The sequence below is a fragment of the Coturnix japonica genome, chromosome 1 (assembly GCF_054131305.1).
Source record: "Coturnix japonica strain WE chromosome 1, WE-NBRP24, whole genome shotgun sequence".
Lineage (NCBI taxonomy): Eukaryota > Metazoa > Chordata > Aves > Galliformes > Phasianidae > Coturnix > Coturnix japonica.
Window position 1 is genome coordinate 64,555,655 of NC_140663.1, and position 22,320 is coordinate 64,577,974.

General features: G+C 39.5%; 1 protein-coding gene across 13 annotated transcripts in view; it reads left to right on the forward strand.

Moving 5' to 3' along the window:
- The window catches only part of LMO3 (LIM domain only 3), a 141,281-nt gene that overhangs the window by 116,670 nt on the left and 2,291 nt on the right, over positions 1-22,320 (forward strand). For all 13 annotated transcript variants that reach the window (XM_085543276.1, XM_085543283.1, XM_032445923.2 and 10 more), the window contains one exon: positions 15,206-15,331. In XM_085543276.1, coding sequence (XP_085399402.1) covers positions 15,206-15,331 — 126 coding nt within the window. The remainder of the gene's footprint in view (positions 1-15,205; positions 15,332-22,320) is intronic.

Below are 22,320 nucleotides of genomic sequence, written 5' to 3' on the forward strand. Positions count from 1 at the left end.
AAATAAGATGGAAAACAACTGAGGAGGATGTATTTCATTTTTACTGTTTCTTGTTTATCTACTTGCTTTATTTTGGAACGTGTAGTTTACAGTATTGGAGTAAGGATACAGAAGATGTGATCCATTTCTTAACTGAGCTTCAATGTAATTGCCAGTGGTACATGGAGCAATAGTTAGCTTTTGTTTGGTTTGACTGCACCTCTTCTCTGCACAAAACAAAATGCTCCAAGGTCCTGCACCCAAGTAAGGGCAATCTCAAGCTCAAATACAAGCAAGCTAGGCAGAGAACAGCTTGAGAGCAGCCCTAAGAAGAAGGATTTGGGGATGTTGGTAGACAGAAGACTCAACATAAGCCAGCAGTCTGGAAGGGCAACCGTATCCTTGTTACACCAAGAGAAGCATAGCCATCAGGTCAAAGGAGGTGATTCTACTCCTCTACTTTGCCCTCATGAGGCACCACACGGAGTACTGCATCCAGTTCTCGGCCCAGCGTGAAGGACATCACGCTGTTGGATTGGGTCCAGTACCTCACCTGCAGGTATCAGCTGAGAGAGTTGGGGCTCTGCTGCCTGGAGAAGAGAAGGCTCTAGGGGAATGTTATATAAGCCATCAGTACCTGTAGGGGGCCTACAGAAAAGCTGGAGAGGGATTTTATAATGGTAAGTAGTGACAGGACAAAGGGAAATGTTTTTAAACTGAAAGAAGGTAGATTTAGAATAAATATTAGGAAGAAATTCTTTACTGTGAGGGTGGTGAGACACTGGAACAGGTTTTTCAGAGAGGCTGTGGATATCCCCTCCCTGGAAGCATCCAAGGCCAAGCTGGATGGGGCTTTGAGAAACCCTGGTCTAGAAAGAGGACTCCTTGCTTGTAGCAGGGGGGTTGGAACTAGGCGATCTTAAATGTCCTTTCCAACCCAAACCATTCCATGATTCTGTGAAAAGGGACCAGAAAATAGAGGATAGACTTCTCTCAGTCTGAGGCTATGAATGTGAGTGAGAGTATCTGTCAGATGTTTTTCAGATAATTTTTGGAGCAACAACAGCAGGTAGATGCACCAGGACAGGGCTGATTGGGTTCTGCTGCAGCAGAGGGTGCTTCCCTGAGGATAGGAAGATGCACTCACAAACTCAAAGTGACCTCACTTCTGAAGGAAGGGAATGAAATTGCCTACAACCAGACATGACTCTCCTCCCAAGGGTATCCTCTCCCATGTTGTGCACTTCTTTGTTTATGTTTGAGCAGCACTTTAGTTTTAAAAAAATGAAGTCCCTGCTGTTAGCATGGCAGAATATTTCCTTTCAGAAACCCACGCAGAGATGAGTGCCCTAGTCACATATATGTGGTACAACAGGAGGCTGCTGTGCATTAAATACAGGGCTATGCAGTGCCACCTCTTCCCTCTCTCTCAGGCTGTTGTAGAAGCGTACATCTTTTGACTTCATCAGTCACTCATTACCTTGCCTCACCCCTAAAAAATATCACACGAATAGTCCAGAGGAGGATAAATTTACCTGCTGCCATGCCTAGGTGGAATGGGATAGCTTCATTCATACTTTCCTGCACTTTTATCACTCCCCATCACTTAAGCCTGTCTGTGCTGGCAGCGGTGCCTGCCACTCTGTCTGCTGCTGACCGCTACAGCAGGAAGGGAAGGGATAAGCCGCAATATCAACTCATCTTCAGGGGCTCAAAGCTGTAACTGCGGTAGAAACCAGACCAAATTCCTATTTCCCTTTCTCTAGAATGATACCTGGGAACACTGTGTTTGCCGTACTCTTTTAATCTGACATATCTGGTATCCAGCAGTGGGGGAAACAGTCTCTCTGCTGTTTCCAAGGTACTGCAGTGAGACAGAGTGAGCCAACTTTTGCCAAGCTTTTCAGGATTTGCTAGAGTTGGCGGTATTGCAAGTAGGAAAGGATTTCATCCTGATCAATGTGGTTATCTGTTGTCCTAAGAGAGATGTTATTGATGATTTTCATTTACGTAAAAATGTGATTCATGTGTAATACAGTGCGTACAGTATACATGACCTGCAGCTAGATGCCATTTCTCGTGGGGTAATTTTTGTTGGTACTTTCAAGATTTTTTTTCCCCTACTACTTTCTCTTCATAGTTCTATTAAAACAAACAAACAAATATTGTAACCTTGGTAAAGCTACAGTGAGGTGTTTTTCACAGAAAGTTTCTTAAGTTAAAGAGGAGAAAAGAAATTTATTTAGATATGTGGCAAGTATGGGCTATTTTTTTCTGGAAAACAAAAGCTATCTCAGTTCTTTATTGGAATTTTGAGGTATTGTAGTACTACATATTGACTTCCTGTCCTTGCTATTTTAGATCTAAATAAGCAGTATATGAAAATATGTAAAGTCTGAATTTGACGTTCTTAATATAGAGCATGCTTTTGTATCACCATATAGCAATGGATGCTGTTTGCAAAAGAAATTACTTCTGCTTTTAAAAGTACGCTGAGAATGTGACAGTGACCATCTCCACTGAATTTCAGAGCCTGGCTGCCTCATGTCCTAATGTATTTCCTCCTCAACTTAAAATTTACCTCAGAACAGTTCAGGAGGCCCTCTGTTCTACATAAATAACAGGCAAATTGACAAGGCAGCCTTGACCACGTCATGGCTGCGTCTTCTGATGGTACATGGAAATAAGAGCTGACCCCTTTTAAAGTCGAGCCAAGCTGAGGACTGCGGGGCAGGAACTGCTGGGTGTTAATCCTAGCTGGGATTAAATCCCAGCCTCTCTCTGTCACCTTGATCAAACTGCTGATGAGAGGGATTTGCAGAGGAATAAGAGACAGTTAGGCATCCACCTGTGATTGAAAAGCCTGTCAGTTCAGTGGTTTATGGTCCTGTGTGCTCCAAGTCCCCTGCCTCAGTTTCTCCAGCTTCCCTCCCTCTCTGACAGGGCTCCTGAGGTGCCCTCCCAGTGCTTCATGTCATGGTGGCAGCCTGCATCCTCTTGATGCTGTCTTCCAGGGCAGCTTTCTCAACCAGAACAAATAATTCATTCTCCTAATCGCTTCCCTTACATGGAAAGGGCCTTTCCTGCTTTTTTGGAGGGGAGGTGAAAGTAGGCCCTGTAACTGTAGCTGGTAGTGCGTGGTTTTGGCACTTGAGCACACTGACTGTGCCTAGGAAGCTGCGACGCAGCAATTAGCCGGCACGGGCAGCACTCTTCAGGGGCAGAGGCTCCCCTCCTGTAATACATCCCTTTCTTAATGCGACTTGATGTAGATAGAGTGGGGGCCTATCAGGTGTGAAAAGCCCTGCTGCTCCTGGCTTGGAGTGGCCTCCAGACAGTGATTTGGCGACGTCAATCCAGTCATGCTTGATTTCGGCACTTAACGCAGTAAAGCAGGATCCCTCTACCCCCGATCAACTTCTCAATTAGCGAGCTGCCTCGTGTAACGGCCTTGTTTCACAATCCCTGCGGGCCGCTTCAGGGGTCATTAGGGTGAGAAAACTCCAGCGCAGGCTCTGGCTCCAGCAAGCGCGAGGGGAGCTGAGAGATTTCCTAAATACATATAACCCTTTTTCAAGTTGTTTGCTTTCATGGGATTGATTCTTGGCACATTAAGGAGCTTAAGGCGTCAGTATCTTCTTTAAACTGCCCACCTTATCGCCTTTACAGCTGACAGTTTCCTGACAGCCAGAGTGTAAGCAGAGATAACTAGTAGGTTAGTACACATATATATTATATACAAATATTATTTACGCTGCTCGGTATTTTCTGCTGAAGAAGGTGACGGGAAGCTTTGCGTTTGTAGTCTGCAGCTCTGGTTAAAGAGCAGCTCTGTAAGCAGTGCCGTAATTGTAACGACACGTCTGGAGGGCTGCGCGGAGGGTGCCGATACCCAGCTGTAGTCAGGGCATGAGAATAAATAGGCAAATTTATGTCCTAGTCTCCCAAATTTCTTTCCTTTCTTTATTAGGGAGCAAACTATTGTTACATTAAATATTCAAACTACACAAAATCTCAAGGGCTTTCCTTTCCCACAATGTGTTACCAGTATTCATGCATATGAAGAACAGTAACCCATATACAAACGGCACCTTTTTTAATGAGCAATATATGTCAACATGACACCTTCTTATGAAATGCAGCTTTTTAGGTTCTGCCTTTGTGGATGTAGTAATTGAGATGTTTCTAATATATGCACTTACATTACCTGCTTATTGTTTGAGATTTTGTTCATCTCCTAACTTTGTACTGTTTGTAGTGCTTTTAGCATTTGCCTCAATTCATGCTCAGTTTTATTTAATTAGAAATATAATTTTCTGCTACATTGATTATAAATCTGAGTGAGACATTGGTGCAGAATTTTGTCAAGTGTTCTTTTCAGAAGAGAAACAAAAATTGTAGGGAGCATGGAAGGAGCTGTAATACCATGTGCAGGTGTGTAAATATTGATACCTTAAAACCTGAAGAATTTAATAAATACAGGGGAGAAAACAATGTATATTATTGACAATTATTTGGTCAGTACATTTTATTCCAGTGGATCATTCAACTTATTTTAGGCGCAATATTAACTGAAACAACTGGGTTAATGCCAGAAAATTGTAGTGGATATTTATCTCATAATGTGACATGTTTTGAAAGCATACTTCTAAAACCAGCCCTAAATCTGCTGAAATCTGAGTTTTGAAAATGATATTATTTTGAAATAATGATTTTAATGTTTATATTTTGTTCAAAATATTTTTCCCATAGCTGTAATATTTTTGCAATTGTGTTGATGATATATAGATAGCAGCAATGCATATGCATGCAGTATATGATGTGTATCGTGTATGTGCTTCTTCAAAGTACTGTGATGCTTTGATTTGTAACTGTTTAAGGTTTTACTTAAAATTCTGAACACTGAGCAGAGCGTAGCCATTTCAATGGAATACTTCAAATAGTAAAGTCCTAAAGGTGACACAACAAAGGAAATACCTTGGATACTTCAGCTTTTATTTATAAAAGAAATGTTCACATAGTCCAACGAAGGAAAACTTCACCTGTTTCCATTTCTATAGGAAGAGCAGTTCTATTAAACCATCGCTTTGTTGCATGATTTTGCAAGCACATCATATGCTTTACATGAACAGAATGAACTATTTGCATGCCATCTAATGGATTGACGCACATCCTTTTTCCTAATTTCTAAGCATTTTGCTTATTGCAAACATTGAAAAGAAGCTTCTCACTCACCATGCAGCACTCATCTTACAGTGGTTTTCAGAATGGAGTAATTCCAACTGTAGGAGAAGAAATTATTCTGTTGTAAAGCGGTGAAAACACAACTTTGTCCCTTTTTATTCTCTCCTGTGCAACTGTTTTGGTAGTTTTATTTGACACACATGCACATCTAGTTTAGCTCTGCAAGCAGTTTTCCAGAAAGCGGATGTCTTGTAGTCTGAATACCAAGACTGTTATTCTTGGGCTTTGAGGTTTTGAGGTTTGTGGGCTGGAGATCACTACTTTACCAAGAGCAATTCTTTCTGCTGATGCCAGTGAGTAAGTAGCTTCTGCAAGTACGTATTTTTCATTGTAGTTATCATTCAGGGCTCTTAAGGGACTTTTGCACACCGAGATTCTTGTTGTTCTTTTAATGTAAAGTAAAGATGGAAAAATTGAGGTGCAAAGTGAGGATATTTGAGCAAGGCCACTTTGTAGGGTAGTGCAGGGACTGGGCATCGAGGCTTCTTTCCCTAGACTAAACATTGACTCACATTCCCTACTGACTTTCATCATTAACCTGTTAATGTTAAAAAAAATAAAAATAAAAAAAATAAAATGACTCTGCCTCAGCATTTCTAATGGCCCCTCTCACAACTGCAGGGCACTGCACACCTTTTCAGCTTGACAGAGCCAGGCTGGAACTAAGGTCAGGACTCTGCATAACTACAGCGATATACCTGCTTGGAAAGAATTGCTGCTATGGAGCTCATGTTGCCACATTAGCATCCTCTGTCTGCTCTATGGATGTGGGATTTTTTTGTTGTTTTTTTTTTTTTTTGTTTTGTTTTTTTTTTATGGCTCACATCACAGCTCATTCTCTGCCAAAATGTCTTGGGTGATTCCCGTGAGGTTTTGAGGTTTCTGGGCTGGGGGTCACAACCTTATAAAGAGCAATTCTTTCTGCATGTTTTTTGCGTCCCTGAATGCATATCTCCTGGCCAAACAAGATGTAGAAACACGAAGAGAACCTTGTGGCTGCACTTCGTACCTAAGCACATCTTTGCCTACAGCATCATGGCATGAAAGAGCTTGCTAATGATTCTTAAATGTTCATTACTGTAGTTCTTCTCTCAGAATATACTTCTCACCTTGAATGACCCATGTGCTGAATTTTAACTAAGGGAATCCGTGATAGTAAGTCTGTCATGATGCTGCCTTTTTATTTTTTTCCTCTCCAACTCTTAAAAGCCTTTTATTAGAAGACTGCTTAAGGCATTCTTCAATTAGCATGTGCTGTATTGTGGCTGGAACAGCTGTTTACCATTTAATAAAGCATGGCATAATTTATTTTCAGAGTCTAGCAACCGTCTTTGCTATTACACCAGGGGAGAAACACAGTGACTGCATTGTTCGCTTCACTGATGAAAGAACTATAGACTTTATTATATGACTTCATAGAACTATTAACTTACCCCCCACTTCTATTTCAGCATGTATTTACCTGACAGTCTACACATTGATTTCTTACCCAGAGGTTCTGCGTTCTCAGTCACCTCTGGGGCAAAGTGAAAAATGTCTAGGTTTGTCCCTCACATTAGGCAGCTAATCATATATTTGTACCTTAATATCTTTCCCTCCCCTCCCCTCCAGGGGCTAGCTCTGTATGCACCACTTAGACCTTTTCTCCTTAGTCACTGGAGAAATAATGGAGTTGTTGGGAAACGATAGGAGCTTGGCCACTGCTCATCAGGTTGCTTTTTTATTCAGTTCCTTTTCTTCCCAGATCTCTCCTTCAGCATTTGTTCTGAAGTGTGCATTTTATTTTTCCTGTTTAGCTCTGTATATGGGAGATGAATCTGAAATGAATCTTGAAAGCATCTCTTGAGTTCTGCTTCCTCAGCAGTAACATGGAACTGTATGCAGTTGTAGGCAAGTCAAAATTCCCCATGTCCATGTTGCAGTGGCTTGCTCCTGGGGGGGACTTCAGGCCACCTGTATCTCCTAATGCCACCAGTTTCACAGCATTACCACGAGGACAGATGCTGACTGCATGAGCAGTGTCCATGTAGCAAGTGAAAGTGGTCCTGTGGGCACCATAGCTGAGGTCATCCCTGCAGATCCTCCACTTCTGGCCTGTCCTTGTCAGTCTTGTTGAGCTGTCACTGAGCTATCTACAAGATCGTTTGTTCAGGTATGAACAAGGGAGAGCACGTGGCAAAATGAGTCCACTGATGTTTTCTTACAGCCAAAAGGTATAGGCACAGCATGGGACAACATCCATGTCATACAGTATGTGGCACGTGGCCTTAGGTAAGCCTCCAAATCCAGGAACTGTGCAGAAACATGTAAGTGGCAAGTTAGCTGGGATACTGACTAGTTAGTACTGGTGAAGCACCATGTGGTTGCAGCACTTTGCTGGCTGTGAACCACACAACTGTTTAGTGCCAGTTAGAATTGGGATAGGAACCATTTGAGGATATTGTTTTCCTCTTATTATTTGAGATAGGGCATTAAATTTGTTTTTAAGTTGCTCAAGTCTGACAATGAAAATACGTCAGCCAAGTATCTGCAAACTTTTAGATTCAGCCTGTGTGTGCGGGTGGATTTATATGCATGATTTAAAGTAAAGCGTGTGTGGAAAGATGAAGTTTATATGGTTGCTTTGTAGAAATGGATGTAATATTGATGTTGACTTACTGGTAGAAGTTTAAGGATGTCATGATGCATGAGTGGTGGTGCAAAGCAGAGCCCTGAGTGCATTGGGAGGTCATTTTTAACTTGAATTTATTTCCACAATATCAGGCATAGATCATCATGCACTGCGCACAATCATCCTTGCTTTTCATCCGAGTCAATGAGAGTGGCTAGAAAAAAATGTAAAATGAAACAAAATTGCAACTTTATTAAAAACAGACAGTAAATTAGGCCAGAATACTTCCTAAAACTGCATTTTAGCTTTAGACTGAAAATTTGATGATCTGGCTGCGTGACTGAAGGGACAAGGAAGCAGACTGTGACATAAACGATATGGCTATATTTGCAGCTAAGATGGACAAGGGCTTTTTAAAGTTCTGTGATTTAGGCTTTGGAGTTAACACTCTGTTGACCAAACAACAAAATGCCCACCTTTGATAGCTTTCTCAAACTACAGCTTACAGAGAAGTGGCATTACATCAATTATGTCTGGTCATGCTTCAGATTTTTTGACTCAAAATTAAGGCTTGCTTGAAATGAAAGCTTAAATTGTTTCACAGAATGCAAATAACCTAATTAGGGAAGGATATAGAAACAAATCTATATTTTGTTTTCAGTGTCTGGTTTTGAGGTGTTTGAAAATGAAATTCATCCATGTTAGCTTTACATAAAGAATTCTTTCACACAGCCTGTGCAGAAAAATTAACAAATAAATAAAAATGCTTGGTTTTAAGAACTTCAACAGGCGCAGGCCAAGGTTTGGCAAATGGCTTGTTCTACACAGATGGAACAGACTGGAAGCCTGTGCTGAGAGGAGTATCTCAGCTACATTAAATTAAGATCCATGGTGATGAGGACAGTACATAAAACTTGGGTGTGAGAAGATATAAAAGAATAATATATATTTATATTTTAGTTATTGTAGTTCACAATGAACATGTTTGTTTTCTTCTTCATTGGATGGATGATAAACAGCAGCTTCACGTTTGAAAGGTTTGCACTTCCAGTTTTGAGTATTATGCTGCAGATAGACAAGTACAACACATTTAACACAGTGTAACCAAGGCTGTGTGGGGTTGCTCACATACCCAGGTTAGTTAAACATGAAAGAATGCTTTAAGACACAATGCTGTGAGGCTACAGTCACACCGTACTGCAGCATCTCCATCTACCCACAATCCAGCTGCCAACCAATGCAAATTTTCAAAAGCAGGGGCTCTAGAGAGGTACCCCCAGCTCACCCTCAGCAAAGGGGAGCTGTATATTCAGGTGGCACGTGCTGGGGATCTTTGCAAACAGACACTGTTATGAATGTCAGCATACTTCCAATGTCAAGTTAATTCTGCAATGTGTGAGTTTGCTTTTGAAATAAAACAAAGGGTACCTAGGTGGAAAAAGCTTCTCTGCTCTAATTTGGCAAAGCAGCCCTCTTTTCACAGCATTACCAAACAAGGCAAACACTGAATCAGCCTTTGATTTTAGTATATGTTTAAACACACTTCAGCAATTGTATATGAATGCCTTCCTTAATACACTTCTACTAGGTTGACCATTTGGACATTTTTTTCTTTTTTCTTTTTTTTTTTTCTTCATTTTTTTTTTTTCATATATAACATCAAGGACAAGGTTTTTAGATAATTTGGATAGGCATCTAAATCAGAACTGTGTTATCTCACTGCTCCCACATTATGACACTTGCGCTTCTACATTTTCTAAAATAATTTGGCACCCAGAATGCTGAGCTCTATGAAAATCTGGCCACTGTTCCTGCAGCTGAGGAGTGCTTGAAATCTAGCTGAAGGCTCCATGCTCAGATCTACTTGGAGCCCTGGTTTGCAACTTTGTAGTGTTTCCCTCTTTTGACACCCCAATTTTGTCAAGAAATGAATTAAAATGGTAGGGATTTTAAGAAGGATATGCAAGAAGTTATGAGGATACAGGTGAGAATGGAAAATTGTTTCAAAAGTGGTCATTTTCTCCACTGTCCCCTTTTTCCTTCCTTTTGAAGGAGTCTCCAGCTTCCTGCCTACTGTTAATTAGTGGAACAGAGTTAATTCAAGCAGTCACCTGAAGTCTTTTACTGGCTGTTTAGGGAGCCAGGAGGTCTGTGAATGAGCTTGGTAGGAGCTCTGTTCTCTCATTCCATCTGCTTTTGCCTGGTTTAACTGTAGTAGGCAAAGTGGGGCTCTGTCTCCATTCCCTTTGGCTGGAAGCATGTTTCATTTTCAGTGAGCTTTTGGAAAGTTTTTCCAGAGAAAACTGAGGATGGGTGGGAGTGAAATAAGTTTGCCAGGCATTCATAAAAATGTATGTGGGACAGATTTACCTGCTTGCCTTTCTCTGCAGTTCGACAGGGAGGATTTTCAAAAATATCTGGTGGGAAGTAAGAGAATAAAGTCTATTTAAAGCCAGTAGTAGTTGTGTCCCTACGTCACTTAGTTAAAAAAAAAAAAAAAAAAAAATCTCAGCCTAATAATCTAAAAAATACTCAGCATGTAGGTGTTACAAATTCTCTAAATCTGTGCTTTTCAGTATGCTTTGCAATCTAGATACTTAGATAATTTTCTCTATCACACTCATTAACTTTTAGGTTCTATTATGTGGTTTTATGCTTCTCCAAATAGAATCTTATGCTGTCTGAAATTTTTGCTAAGGGCCAAATGCCTTCTTTCAGTACAGGCATCTTGAATTGAAATCCTGAATAATACACATACCTACTGATGGTCTATTTCACTACATGTCTGATTACATTTAAAACAGTGTGTGTATTATTTTGATTCCTCCCTTCACTGTGAAGAACAGAGATTTGAAAGTATCATTTCAATTTTTATAGAAATTGTATCTAGCAGGGATATTTCATTGTGAAGATTAGGTCTCACCTCCTTGTAGGGAATAAATTGAGACGAGAATTAAGTGAGTTTCCAGGTCACCCAATCAGTTAGTGGCAAAGGCAGGATTAGAACTCAGTTACCATATATATTTTTCCCTAATGAACTTAGTTAACCTGGTAGTGGGAATGAGAAGAAAAATAATTTGAAGCCGTGTGAAACTATCCATAATTACTGTGCCACAGGATAAATTCCATTTAATGTTGGCTTTGTCATTCCTGAATCTCAAGATATTTTTACTCTTTCATTTTCCATTGTGCAAACAGATGATTCTTACTCCCACTACAAACTGGCTATCCTGGCTACGTGGCATTTCTGAATTTCTGGTGAGAACCAGGTCCCCCTTTCATGCTCAGTACCCCACCCAAAGACTGTAGAATTGGATGGAAATTGGTGTTCATGTGGTTAAACTGTGTCCCTCTAGAAATCAAATAGCTCATAGATATAGCGTGGTTGAATCAGTTTCTCTGCACTTTGCTGTCTACTCTTTCTTTTCTCTCTTTCTGTTCTTTTCCCTCCTAGCTTTTTCCTTTTTCTCATCTATCAGTACTTAACCTTCAGGTTTCTGTTTAGTAAACCTACCAAAGCAGAATCAATAGCATGGTGCTTAATCACACTTTTTGCTGCTCAAGCTGTCAGGTTTGGGTTTGTTTGCGGAAGAGCTCTTGCATGTCTTTCATTTTTTAGCTCTGTTTAAGATGTTCTATACCACTCAAATACATGAAGAGTCAACACTTTTGCTGTTGCGATCGTTCTTTTCTCATCGTGGTGTACATACAGAATAAAGTTTCAGAGGTTGAGAATATGAGGAGAAAATATAAATCCTTGCACTTCTATGTTTTGGCTCTTTTTATTGCTTCATGAAGTCAGTGAGAGAATCAATGTTCTAATCTGCTGAGGTAACCAGGTCATATTCTAACTACCTGTAAGTAGATGTGAAAGGTGTGAGTTTAAGCATTCTCTGACCCTAAAAAATACAGTAAATAAAACTCAGAATGATTCCTGGCAGCTGTGAGTACTGAGCAGAAATGAAATCCTTGACATTCTTTTGGTAATGCAGAGACTGTAAGAGCAAGAGACTGTAGCTCAGTGCATCATCTCCAGCTAAGATCCTGTCAAGAATCCATTTGTTCCTTCCACAAGTAAAACCCTTATGTTTTAGAAACTGGCTCATGTAACAGGTTTGAAATGTGGAAGAAAACAAAGCAGTGTATAAAAAGTGCACATACACTAGTGCAAAGGAGTACGAGTACAAGTACAAGTCCTGGCTGATCTCTTGCTCCTTGGACAAAACTGAGGAGAAAGTCTAACAAATGCATCGTTTTGCAGTAAATTAGATCAGATTTCCGCATCTCCGCACTCAGTCTGTGAGCTGACAGTTCAGTAAAATGTTCCCTTGTAAGGTTCGCCCTCTTAGGAAAAGGGGCAATAATTCATCATTAGAATTTCAGAGTCCAGGTGTAGATGAAAACTGATGGAGCCTCCAGCGAGGCAGGGAAAGTGCACAGAAGAAGAAAATTTTATCTGAAGCCTAATTCCCTGGTTACAGCAGAGAATAATTAAGATAATATTGCTTCAAGAGTTCTTTAATGATTAAAAATCACATATGCAGAATCCATAAATTGGAGGGCAACAAATTGGAAGGCTACAGCGTCAGGGCTCTGTTTCACACGCGTCGTAGCGGGAAGTACGGCAGTGGCACAACAGCAGCCCGGGCAGCCACAGGAGACCAGGCCCATTCCAAGGACTTTGTTTAGATGCAACAAATCATTTGTCTGTTATTAACCCAGAGCTTGTAATTATGCAGATTGCCATAGATTTTCCTGGGCCTGGAAGTGAGATTGAGGGTTGTTCACACTATAGCAGGCAGCTCAGGGCTGGCCATGCATTACTGAACTTGCCACATTTATCATGTTGACTGATGGCAGCAGAAGCAGGTCTCAGGTCCCAGTGGTTAATGTAGTGGGTAATTAACTGTCATTTGCCTAGTAATAGGCTGATGATCAATGGTTTGTGTGGAAACAAATTCTAATCAGGTAGCTGATAAATGCTCAGGGAGCGAGAGCAATTGAAATTGGGGGAAACTATGTCCAGAATTTCAAAATGGCATTGTGGGTTTTTTATTATTATTATTAATGGGAGAAAACTATGTTCTTCATATAAACAGCTTTATCCAAAATTAACAATAGCTAATATAAATCTCACATGTTTGTTTTGTGTGTGGTGGGGAAGAACTAACGGCAAGGAAGGCCTCCTTTCCTTTATGTAATTGAAAAATTTTAATATAGTTGGTGCTTGGCTGAAGCAGCTCCAGTGGTGGTCTCTGATTTGAGAAAGGGGGAAATCTGCACGCAGTGGGCTGCAGGACAGTAAATCTCCATCTTTCATAATGCTGAATGACATCCCCTGTTGTTTCACTGATCTGCAGTTCTAACAATAATGGGTTCTCCCACTTCCACCTGAATGTATTGAACATGACTGTAGGAGATACGCCTGCACCTAGCATGCTCTCTATTCAAGTGTTTGGGCTGCATCTCAAGCATCATTTTTGCACCTCAGCTTGCTGGCCCCTCTGTGCTGAGCTGGAAGTCACCAAAACTTTCCTCAAACGCACACTGAAGTGTTGCTGTTGTGGAGCACTGTTTGCGGCCTGGTGTGCTTTCCTCATACAAATGAACTTGCACTGTCTTCTGTATAGACATATAGGAAACAGATCTGGGCCTTTCATCAGTGGGTTTGGTCTTCCCTGGTGCAAAGTCAGACACAGCTGTGAAGGGCATTGAAGTCTGTGCCTTTCAGATGAAGAATGAAAGGCTGAGTGGGTCTTAGGCAGTCTAGGCAAAACCCATGCATATTCGAAACAGAACTAGAACAAAGTCCCTGTTCATTGCAGGGGAGCTGTACTAGATGACCTTCATTGGTGCCTTCCAACTCAAACAATTCAATGATTTTACAGTGGGAATATTTATAAGCTGTTTAAGTAATCTATAATTTTAGTGACTGGGCTTATGGAACTAGAAGTTGAAATGAGCCATTCTAACAAGAGCTCATGGTGGTTAGCCTGGTGGTAAACCTTCTTTCTGGGAAGGCTAGTGACCAGCAGGTCAGACAGGAAAGAGAGGGCTGCAACTCTAAAAATAAGCACCACATATTATGCAGAAAGCACATTCTAAGTAGAAGCAGAAGGCAAAAGGATTTGGAATTAACTAGGCTTGTTGATAACCCATGAAATTCAGTAAAATGGAGGGATGTGATTAAAAACGGCGTTCATTTTTATGTTACCAAACTGAATTTTCTACAGAGCACCTTTGAATTCATTAGTTTAGAACTGCTTTTAATTTGGTGTTTCCCTTGAGAGCCATTATATTTTTCTGCTGTCAGCCTGATGTTGAGGGAAAAAAGAAAACTGGCAGATGTGGCGTTTTCATCTAGTGTGCTTCATAGTTAAAAACAGCATTAACTGCTATGCACAAGCAGAGCATTACTTTTAATAATCCATCACAACTATTAAGTAGTTTAAATAAACTTAGTTTCAAAGATTGCTGCCACGTAGTGCTAACGTATTTTTTCTTGTTCATTATAATCCTTCTATGTTACAAAAGGATGCATATGTGCAACTTTTTTGTAATACACCCACTTGAAAAGTATTGAAAATCTTTAACAAAGAGAATTTTGAAAAAAATTCTATAGATGTCTGGCAAAAACAGCATTTTATATTGTTCTTACAGTATTTTATACTTCTATTCCTGATGTGCCTATATATAGTTTACAGCCTCATTTACTTTAATGTGCTACCTGAATACCATAATCATAGCAATAACTATGGTATAGGGTTGTAAGGTGCATGAACCACTAATGCTTTCTGACGATTTAAATGACTTGTTCATAAAATGTTCTTTTAATAATAGTGGTAAAGCTTTTAGCACTAGATGTCAAAAATGCGAAGAATATTGGCTTTTTCAAGTGTTATTTCTTTTCTAGCTAAAGTGTGTTTTAATAATAAATAACACCAAAAGCCAAGGTTATGTGGCTCTTGTCTGAATGGCACAATCCAAGCTGAAGACTCTTCCCACATATGCAAACAGCTTGACCCCTGTCCGCACAGTTATGTAACATCCCTAATGTGTTTACTGTTTCTTTGTTGAGTTTAACAAGATGTTCCTTTTACCCAGAAAGGTCAGCATAACCTGAAGAAGAATCACATCACATTAGGTGGGATATTAGGCTGTCACCATTCCATTAGACTCTCTTCCAACAAAGGGACTGTGCGTTTGTATTGGAAACTGGGCAGACTTGGACCACCAACACCAGCCTTTCCAAAGAGAGCTGTGCTGGGAAGGCCAGGCAACTACTGAGTGGAAACAAGGATTAAAATATGAAAATCTGATTTTCTTTTCAATTAAGCATCTTCAGGAATATTTGTCTTTTTGTATCTTCAGGTTATTTGGCGTTACAGGAAACTGCGCTGCCTGCAGTAAGCTCATACCTGCTTTTGAGATGGTGATGAGAGCTAAGGACAATGTTTATCACCTGGACTGCTTTGCATGTCAACTTTGTAATCAGAGGTAAGAGAATGTATTGGGTCTGATCCATAATCTAGGCCTTTATTTGGCTCTTTTGTTGGTACACATTCAAGTAAAGAGGAAGTATCTACCAGTAGCGGAAGCCCAAGATTAAAACCAAGATACTTTCTCTGGGACTAAAGCAGAACATTTTTTATGACCTTGGCCAGAAAACTTTTTGTGCCTCAAATCCCACAACAATAAACAATAATAACGCCTCCTCTTGCTTCAAAAAGCTGTCTGCCAAGTTTAATTAATTAATATTTATAAAGGACTTTGAGACTATTTGCTGTAGAAGAGAGAACTGTATCATTTGTCACTATTACATTAATTTCATTTGAATTCTTCATTTTTGTCACGTGTATTTCTTTTAAATCACATTATGTTGCTTCCTTTTGACAGAACTGTGGTCAGTTAAATTTACAAAATCTTATTCCCGCCATTTCCTCTGTAATAGCATTGAGCTTCCCATGCCCTATTTTCACTTCCAGTCCTTAACTGAAGCTTACAGAAATCCCAAGAATCTAATCCAGACATTTTGTTCTGAAGAGTCACGTATACAGTTGCAGAACAAAATGATCAAAAATGGTAAAATTATAAAAACTGCATTTTTCAGAGGCAGGTATGGTCAACTGACTGTAACAACATTCAGAGTGATGGCCAAATCCTGTTAGAGAAGTTGCTAGCAGCTTTCCCATTGACTTTTGTGAGATCTAGGAAATGATAAAACCAATTATGTCCACTCATTGTACCCATTATGTATTTTCAATTATTACATGATCCAATTTAGATTTTTTTATTATTATTATTCCCCCAAGTGGGGATAAAAATGAGATGTACATTCCCAGGTAGTAACAAAAAATTAGGAAGATAATATTCTGACACAACAAAGTTACATATTGCTCTAAATAAGCTTTGCTAACTCACCTTGTCCTGCAGTATGTTATTTTGTAACTCCATAGTCATTTAAAATTCAAACATCCCTAAAGAACTATAAAAAGTACAGCTGCTAATAATTGTAACACACTACAATTACACTCTTTTAAAAATAAAGCCAAATTGACCTTTTTCATCATGTTGCATGGGAAATTAAAATACCAGGCAAGTAATAACTGCTGCTTAAACTATATAATAATGCAAAGTAATTATAGGTTCTAATGCCGTTTAAAGTCCTATATCAATTTTGCCTTGCCACGAAACTAAGAGACTGTATTCCAGGGCAGGCAGAGCCTCCCAGTAGTACCCACTCAAAACTCACAGATATGACTAGATTTTGTTTCTTAAACCCTTCACATCCCTGTTTCTGTGAACTGCTATTCTAGTATCATTATTAAAGTGCCTAATATATTTCTGTTGTTCGCTTCATTTATTACATGCCATAATGGGGCTGCATATCTTTAGCGTTGGTTATGCACAATTAGCACTTAGTTATTGTCTTGTCACTTCAGCCCATACAAGACAAACTTCTTTAATGTAAGAAGTCAGCTAATCTTCATCAGTCAAGCAAAGCAGACGACGTTTCGTACCCTGAGTACAAAAGATTTTCATTATAGTTAGCACTCTTGGATCTGAGGAAGTGAACTTTCTTTTTCTTTCCCTGAAAAAGTAAAGCTGTCATGATTATTTTTAATATACCTCCTTTACTAAAACAAGTGTGAACTAATGCACAGTTTCACTTTGCAGCTCATATGCGTCACACTGTGCCCCAATGCCACTTACTCCCACTGGAGAAGTACTTTAAGGTGTTTCTGAAGTGGAGCATGCCAGGGACATTTAGCAGTTCTTAGCCATGTCATCCCGGAGCCTTCAGTCTAGACTCTTATCTTTTTTTATTTTGCATGTAATTTGGACAAATGGTTGACCAAATAGTTATATGAGAGCCTTAGACTGAGAATGTAGGAATTCCACTGACTACACTTTCTCATTAATACATGGCTTTAAATTTTTTGTTTTTCATTACTTGCATAATAAAGATGAAAACTATAAGTAAGTGCTATTTACTGGCCCATCACCACTAATTTATATATATGTATATTTCTATTATGAAACATCTTTCTTTTAAATTGAATAATCTTGTCAGTCAACATGTCATTAATAATTTCTTTTGTGCTCCTTAGCAGCCTTTTTTCTTCCTCTAGTTAAGATAGGGGAATCAAAACCAAATAGCAGACTTCAGGTGAGGATAAGTTTACAAGATAGCAGTTTTGTTTTGTTTCTTTATTCCATGCTGCTCCTTGCATGGAAAATAATCTTCTTGAGTTCACTGCCTGGATCTGCTCTTCACTTTTATTCCAGTCTCTATCTGTAGTGTGGTATTTATTGAAGAGAGAGATTTATATTTACAAACACATCAGCAATATCAAAAAATCACCAACAGAACTAGGAAGGCTCACCAGCTACTGCCAGATGTACATGTTTAACTTCATTCTTCATCTTTATATTCTAATCTTAATTCCTTTTAGATATTCCTTATACTGATACAAGCACACACCATATCTGGAGTACCACTGCAAAGTTTGTAGTGTTCTCTGTTGTGTTCCATGTTTGAGATTTTTGAGATTTATAGTTCCTGTCTACTGTTTTCTGAACAGAGCGTATGTAATGTTCATAAGCAAACTGAATAATTTCTTCAGTCTTGATTACATTGTGTTTACCTGTGGTGAATGTCTCCTGTCAAGTTGTCCCTGGTTGTGTTCCTTCCAGTGCTCTGTGCTTTCCAAGATAGCTCACATCACACTGGTTCTTGGAGTGTCTAGGTTTCCAGGCTTACTATGACATGACCCTTGTATTCCTCCCATTCAGATGGCTGATTCTGGCCTGGTGAGAGTAAAACCTGCCGATCATCAGAGCTTTTTGAGAGTCAGTCATTTTTTCTGCTTTTTTGCACAGCTTCTCTGTTTGCTTTACTGTTTTTGAGTATCTCACCATCCCACTCAAGTTTCGGTGTGGATGGCAGTTAGACCCTCATTTTCAAGGGACCCTTTTTGGGCCATAAACTCCATCTCTGAACTAAGCCATAATGTACCTATCCCACTTTATTGGCCTCTTGGAGGCTAGATTCAGGGTAAGAAGAAAACATTGTTGACTCATACGGTGTACTTTGAGAACATCATGTTGAAGAACTCCACATCTAAGGGATCTCCTGAGCCACCAAGTCTTGTCCTGTGGTATCCTATAGACACTATGGCATGTTTTCTATTTCATAAAGCTATTCAGCTCTCCTATCTAATTGCTCTTTCCTGGCAGTTTTTGACATCCCCCCCCCCCCCCCCCCCCCCCCCTTTTTTTTCTTGTTACTGATGTTTAAAGCAGTAGAGATTTTGTTCTGCTCCCAGCCTCAAGGTTTTAGCATCTCCCTTATCTTTCTTGTCTCTGTCCAGTTTACTAAATTGAATTTCTTCCATCTCCTAAATATTTGCAGAGCTTAGTGACAGTCATCTTAATGGTGTGAATGCTCCCCTTTCTGCTCTGTAGCCATATTAAACCTCTCCACAGAAGCACTTCCCCTCACTTTGACAGTAGTCCCCATATAGTTGATTTTTGCAGAAAATTTAAAAAAAAAAAAAAAAAAGAAGAATGAAAAAAGATGGGAACCACTGGAAAAATAAACTCGTAAACAGACATCACCATTCACACTTTGTCAGCTTGCATGTGTGTGACTGGAAAAATGGAGTGGAAAATCTTGCAAGTGGGCTCAGCTGCATCTTTGCTTGACACTTCTGACTGCAGCAATGATCTCAGCCTGCCTTCGGCTTTCCCACTTTCCAGAGTTTCGACGTCCTTCCTTTCAATTTCTGCGGCTTCTTTAGCAGCTTGTTTCCTACTGCTGCCATAATTTTTGTCTACCTCTGAAGTCAACTTGGGGAATAGTTTAAAACTCCCTTCTGCAGTCACTGAGGGGCATTTAAATCAACTGCTCTCCCCTTCTATCTGAAACAACCTTTATTTTAATGGACACTGGGCTGAAAGTGGTTATATACACATTCAAATCACTGTCCTGATGTAGCTGTAGACACTTATTTCTGGTATCAAATGTAAAATGCCTGCACAGTGCTGCCTTTGTTCTCTGTCAGGGTGGGGGTGAATATGATGCTAGGAACATGCTTATTTGAACACCAATGTTAGACTTTTGTTTGTGTGTTCACCTTACAAATTCTGAAAACCTCAGTACTGTTTATTTTCATTTATTATCTCTAAATTTAGAATAAAAAATAATATATTCGTCATACTTGCTTTTTAAAAAATGATAAATAAAAAACAGACAATATGAAGGTTAGTCACTGTAAATTGTACCGTTTGGTTCTATGCGTTACCCTATGTATTCTGTTTATATGTAGTGCATCTTACTGGTAAAATACTAATCCAGCCACAGCTTATGCTTTCCAACCTTTGATAATAACCGGAGTCTTTGACTGAATGCTAAAATTAGTAAACCATAGGTGCAGACTGATGAACTGAGTGATATACAAGAATAGTTTAGTTCTCCCAGCGCTACGTACAGATTAACACTGACTTGAGTTATACTTGAAACTCAGATTAGCTTTTAAAAAAAGGAAAAGAAGACAAACAGAAGACAAGTTGCATCCCTGAGTGTAAAAAGCAGAGTGGAAGGATGTGGGTGGAGTAAGTCTGGGCTGAGGAAAAACAAATACATGTTTTCAGATTTTATTTCTGTCTACCACGAAGATGCAGCATTACTGAGGAGTACTTCACACACAGCCATCTTTGTTCACAGCAGTATTTCTCTCACTTAAGAAGTTTTCAGTACCTTGACATGCACCCCATGACATGCATCAGAAAAGATGACAGACAGTAGGGAGATCTCCTTAAATGTCTTTTCTGAACAATGAAATGGCTATTCCTCAAAATTGAAGTCTTATATTACTTTTGATTAGTCTAGGCACACCTTCCCCCTCCAAACAAGATGATAACAGAGGTCATTCTGCAATATAAATGGCCCTTCTTCTGCCACTGTAAAATATGACAGAAGTTCTAGAATGTGGCTTAATTATAATGGTCATTCTACTAATGTCACAGTCATGTCAAAAGTAGTATTATCAATGTATGGGTGTAAGTCCAATCTGGCATGTTAATGCAGCCTATTGTATATTTTTCCTGTTCTTCCTGCATGCCTATTAAATAAATTGGGTGAGGATTTTAGGGAAGGCTGAAGACTACCATCTGCCTGCTGGAAGAGTAATAGTCTTGCCTCATTATATACTCCTAACCCAGTTGCATCTCAATATGCTCCTTGATTCTGTTTGATATATGTGCCCAAATTGTGTCCTGATTTACATCCCATGTCAATTCCGTGATGAAAACATTTACCAGAGGTGGAAGGCAAGGCTTGAATTTTCCTTTCCATTTTAATCCTGATCCAAGTTTAAATACTGGCGTGTGCAAAACCATCCAAAGGGGTTACAAGATTTAGCTCTTTGACTTCAGAAGAAGGTAAATCTGGTTTTCAGAGTCAGATAGGTAGTGTGGAACACATTGGACAGAATTTGTTGCATTTTGTCTTGCCTTGTCTCAATGTACTCAGGAGCCATTGTGCCACATTTAGATGTTTTTCACCTGGTTCTTACATCTCCATCACATAATGAATGCATAAATCATACATTTAGAACCCAGGGATGCACACAAGTTTGACCATGGTCAATGTGCTTCAGTTTTTCACAAGTTTGATATGGCCAATGTGCTTCAGTCACTAAGCTTGCACAGTATGAAAGTGGGTGCAGAATTTGGACTACAAGTATGGCAAGAAGCAAGTTTTCCCCCAGGTGCAGTGACTTTCCTCTCAGTGTGCAAACCCAGCCCGGATGAACCCGAGAGCATCTTCCCATGCAGACAGACTCTCACCCCACAGGTTATCACACAGCCCAGCCTGTCTAGGCAAGCCACAGGCAGCCTCTCTGCAAGACAGCTGCACACTCAGAAGGTAAATGATTTGTGGAACTGTGTGTGTTTAAAGCCACTCATGCATAGAGCTGTCAAATGCCATGTAGGCATAGGTAGAGCATTTCTAGCTCGACATATTAACATAGCAAAAGCAAAACACATTGACACTTTTTATTGGGAAAGGCATCCTGACTCCCTCATGTAGATAGTGTACTTTAGTACAAACTGTGGTTGAGAAACAAAATCCTTCAGCCAGGATTTTGATGCAAGTGATATATCAAGAAGCTGTCTGTAAAAGTACTGCCATGCAAGCAAACTTCATTTAGCAATGTATTTTTCCATTGGTTAAATATTTTAAACAAATTATCCCAGTAAGCTCTATATTATGTTGGATCACAAAGGAGCATGTAGCTGAATGACATCAGTACCTTCTCTGGGTGGGCGTCTCAGCTTTGAGCTCCATCAGTAGTTGTTGGGGTAATTATAATGGGGTTGCTGATTTGCCATGATACCTCATTTCCTCTGCTTCATACTCATCTGTAGGTTCACTTAAGAGAAACTAAGATGGATATATATATATTTTTTTTTAATTTAATTTTTATTTTTATGTGACTTCTTTGTGGCAAAAAATACGTCTTCAGGCATTAGCACTAGTTAAGATCATTGACCTAATATAAGAAAATGCACAAAATTTTTTTTGTCTGAAATACTTTTCATGGACAAGGACGCATAAGACAGAAGCTAGAGAGACCGCCAAAGAACTTGTTTGCTTCAAGGATTTCACCCCATTTCACCAAGTATACTCAAAATACCTTTCTGTTGTTGGCTGCCAGGGACCAGGATTGGGGTGGGAAGAACAGAAGGAACCTGTAAATTCTGTAAAACTGTCTTGACCATAAATAAGTTAAAGATTTTGGGATCATTCTATAATCTCAATTCTCAATCATCATCATCAGCAGGCAGTAATCCTAGAGAAAAAAAAAAAAAAAAGGCCACAAATAAACAAACCAATTTTCCTTTAAGAGCAGAGCTAATTCTTTTCAATCCACTTTTTTATTACACTATTTTCCCTCTATCTATTTAGCTAGCATAAG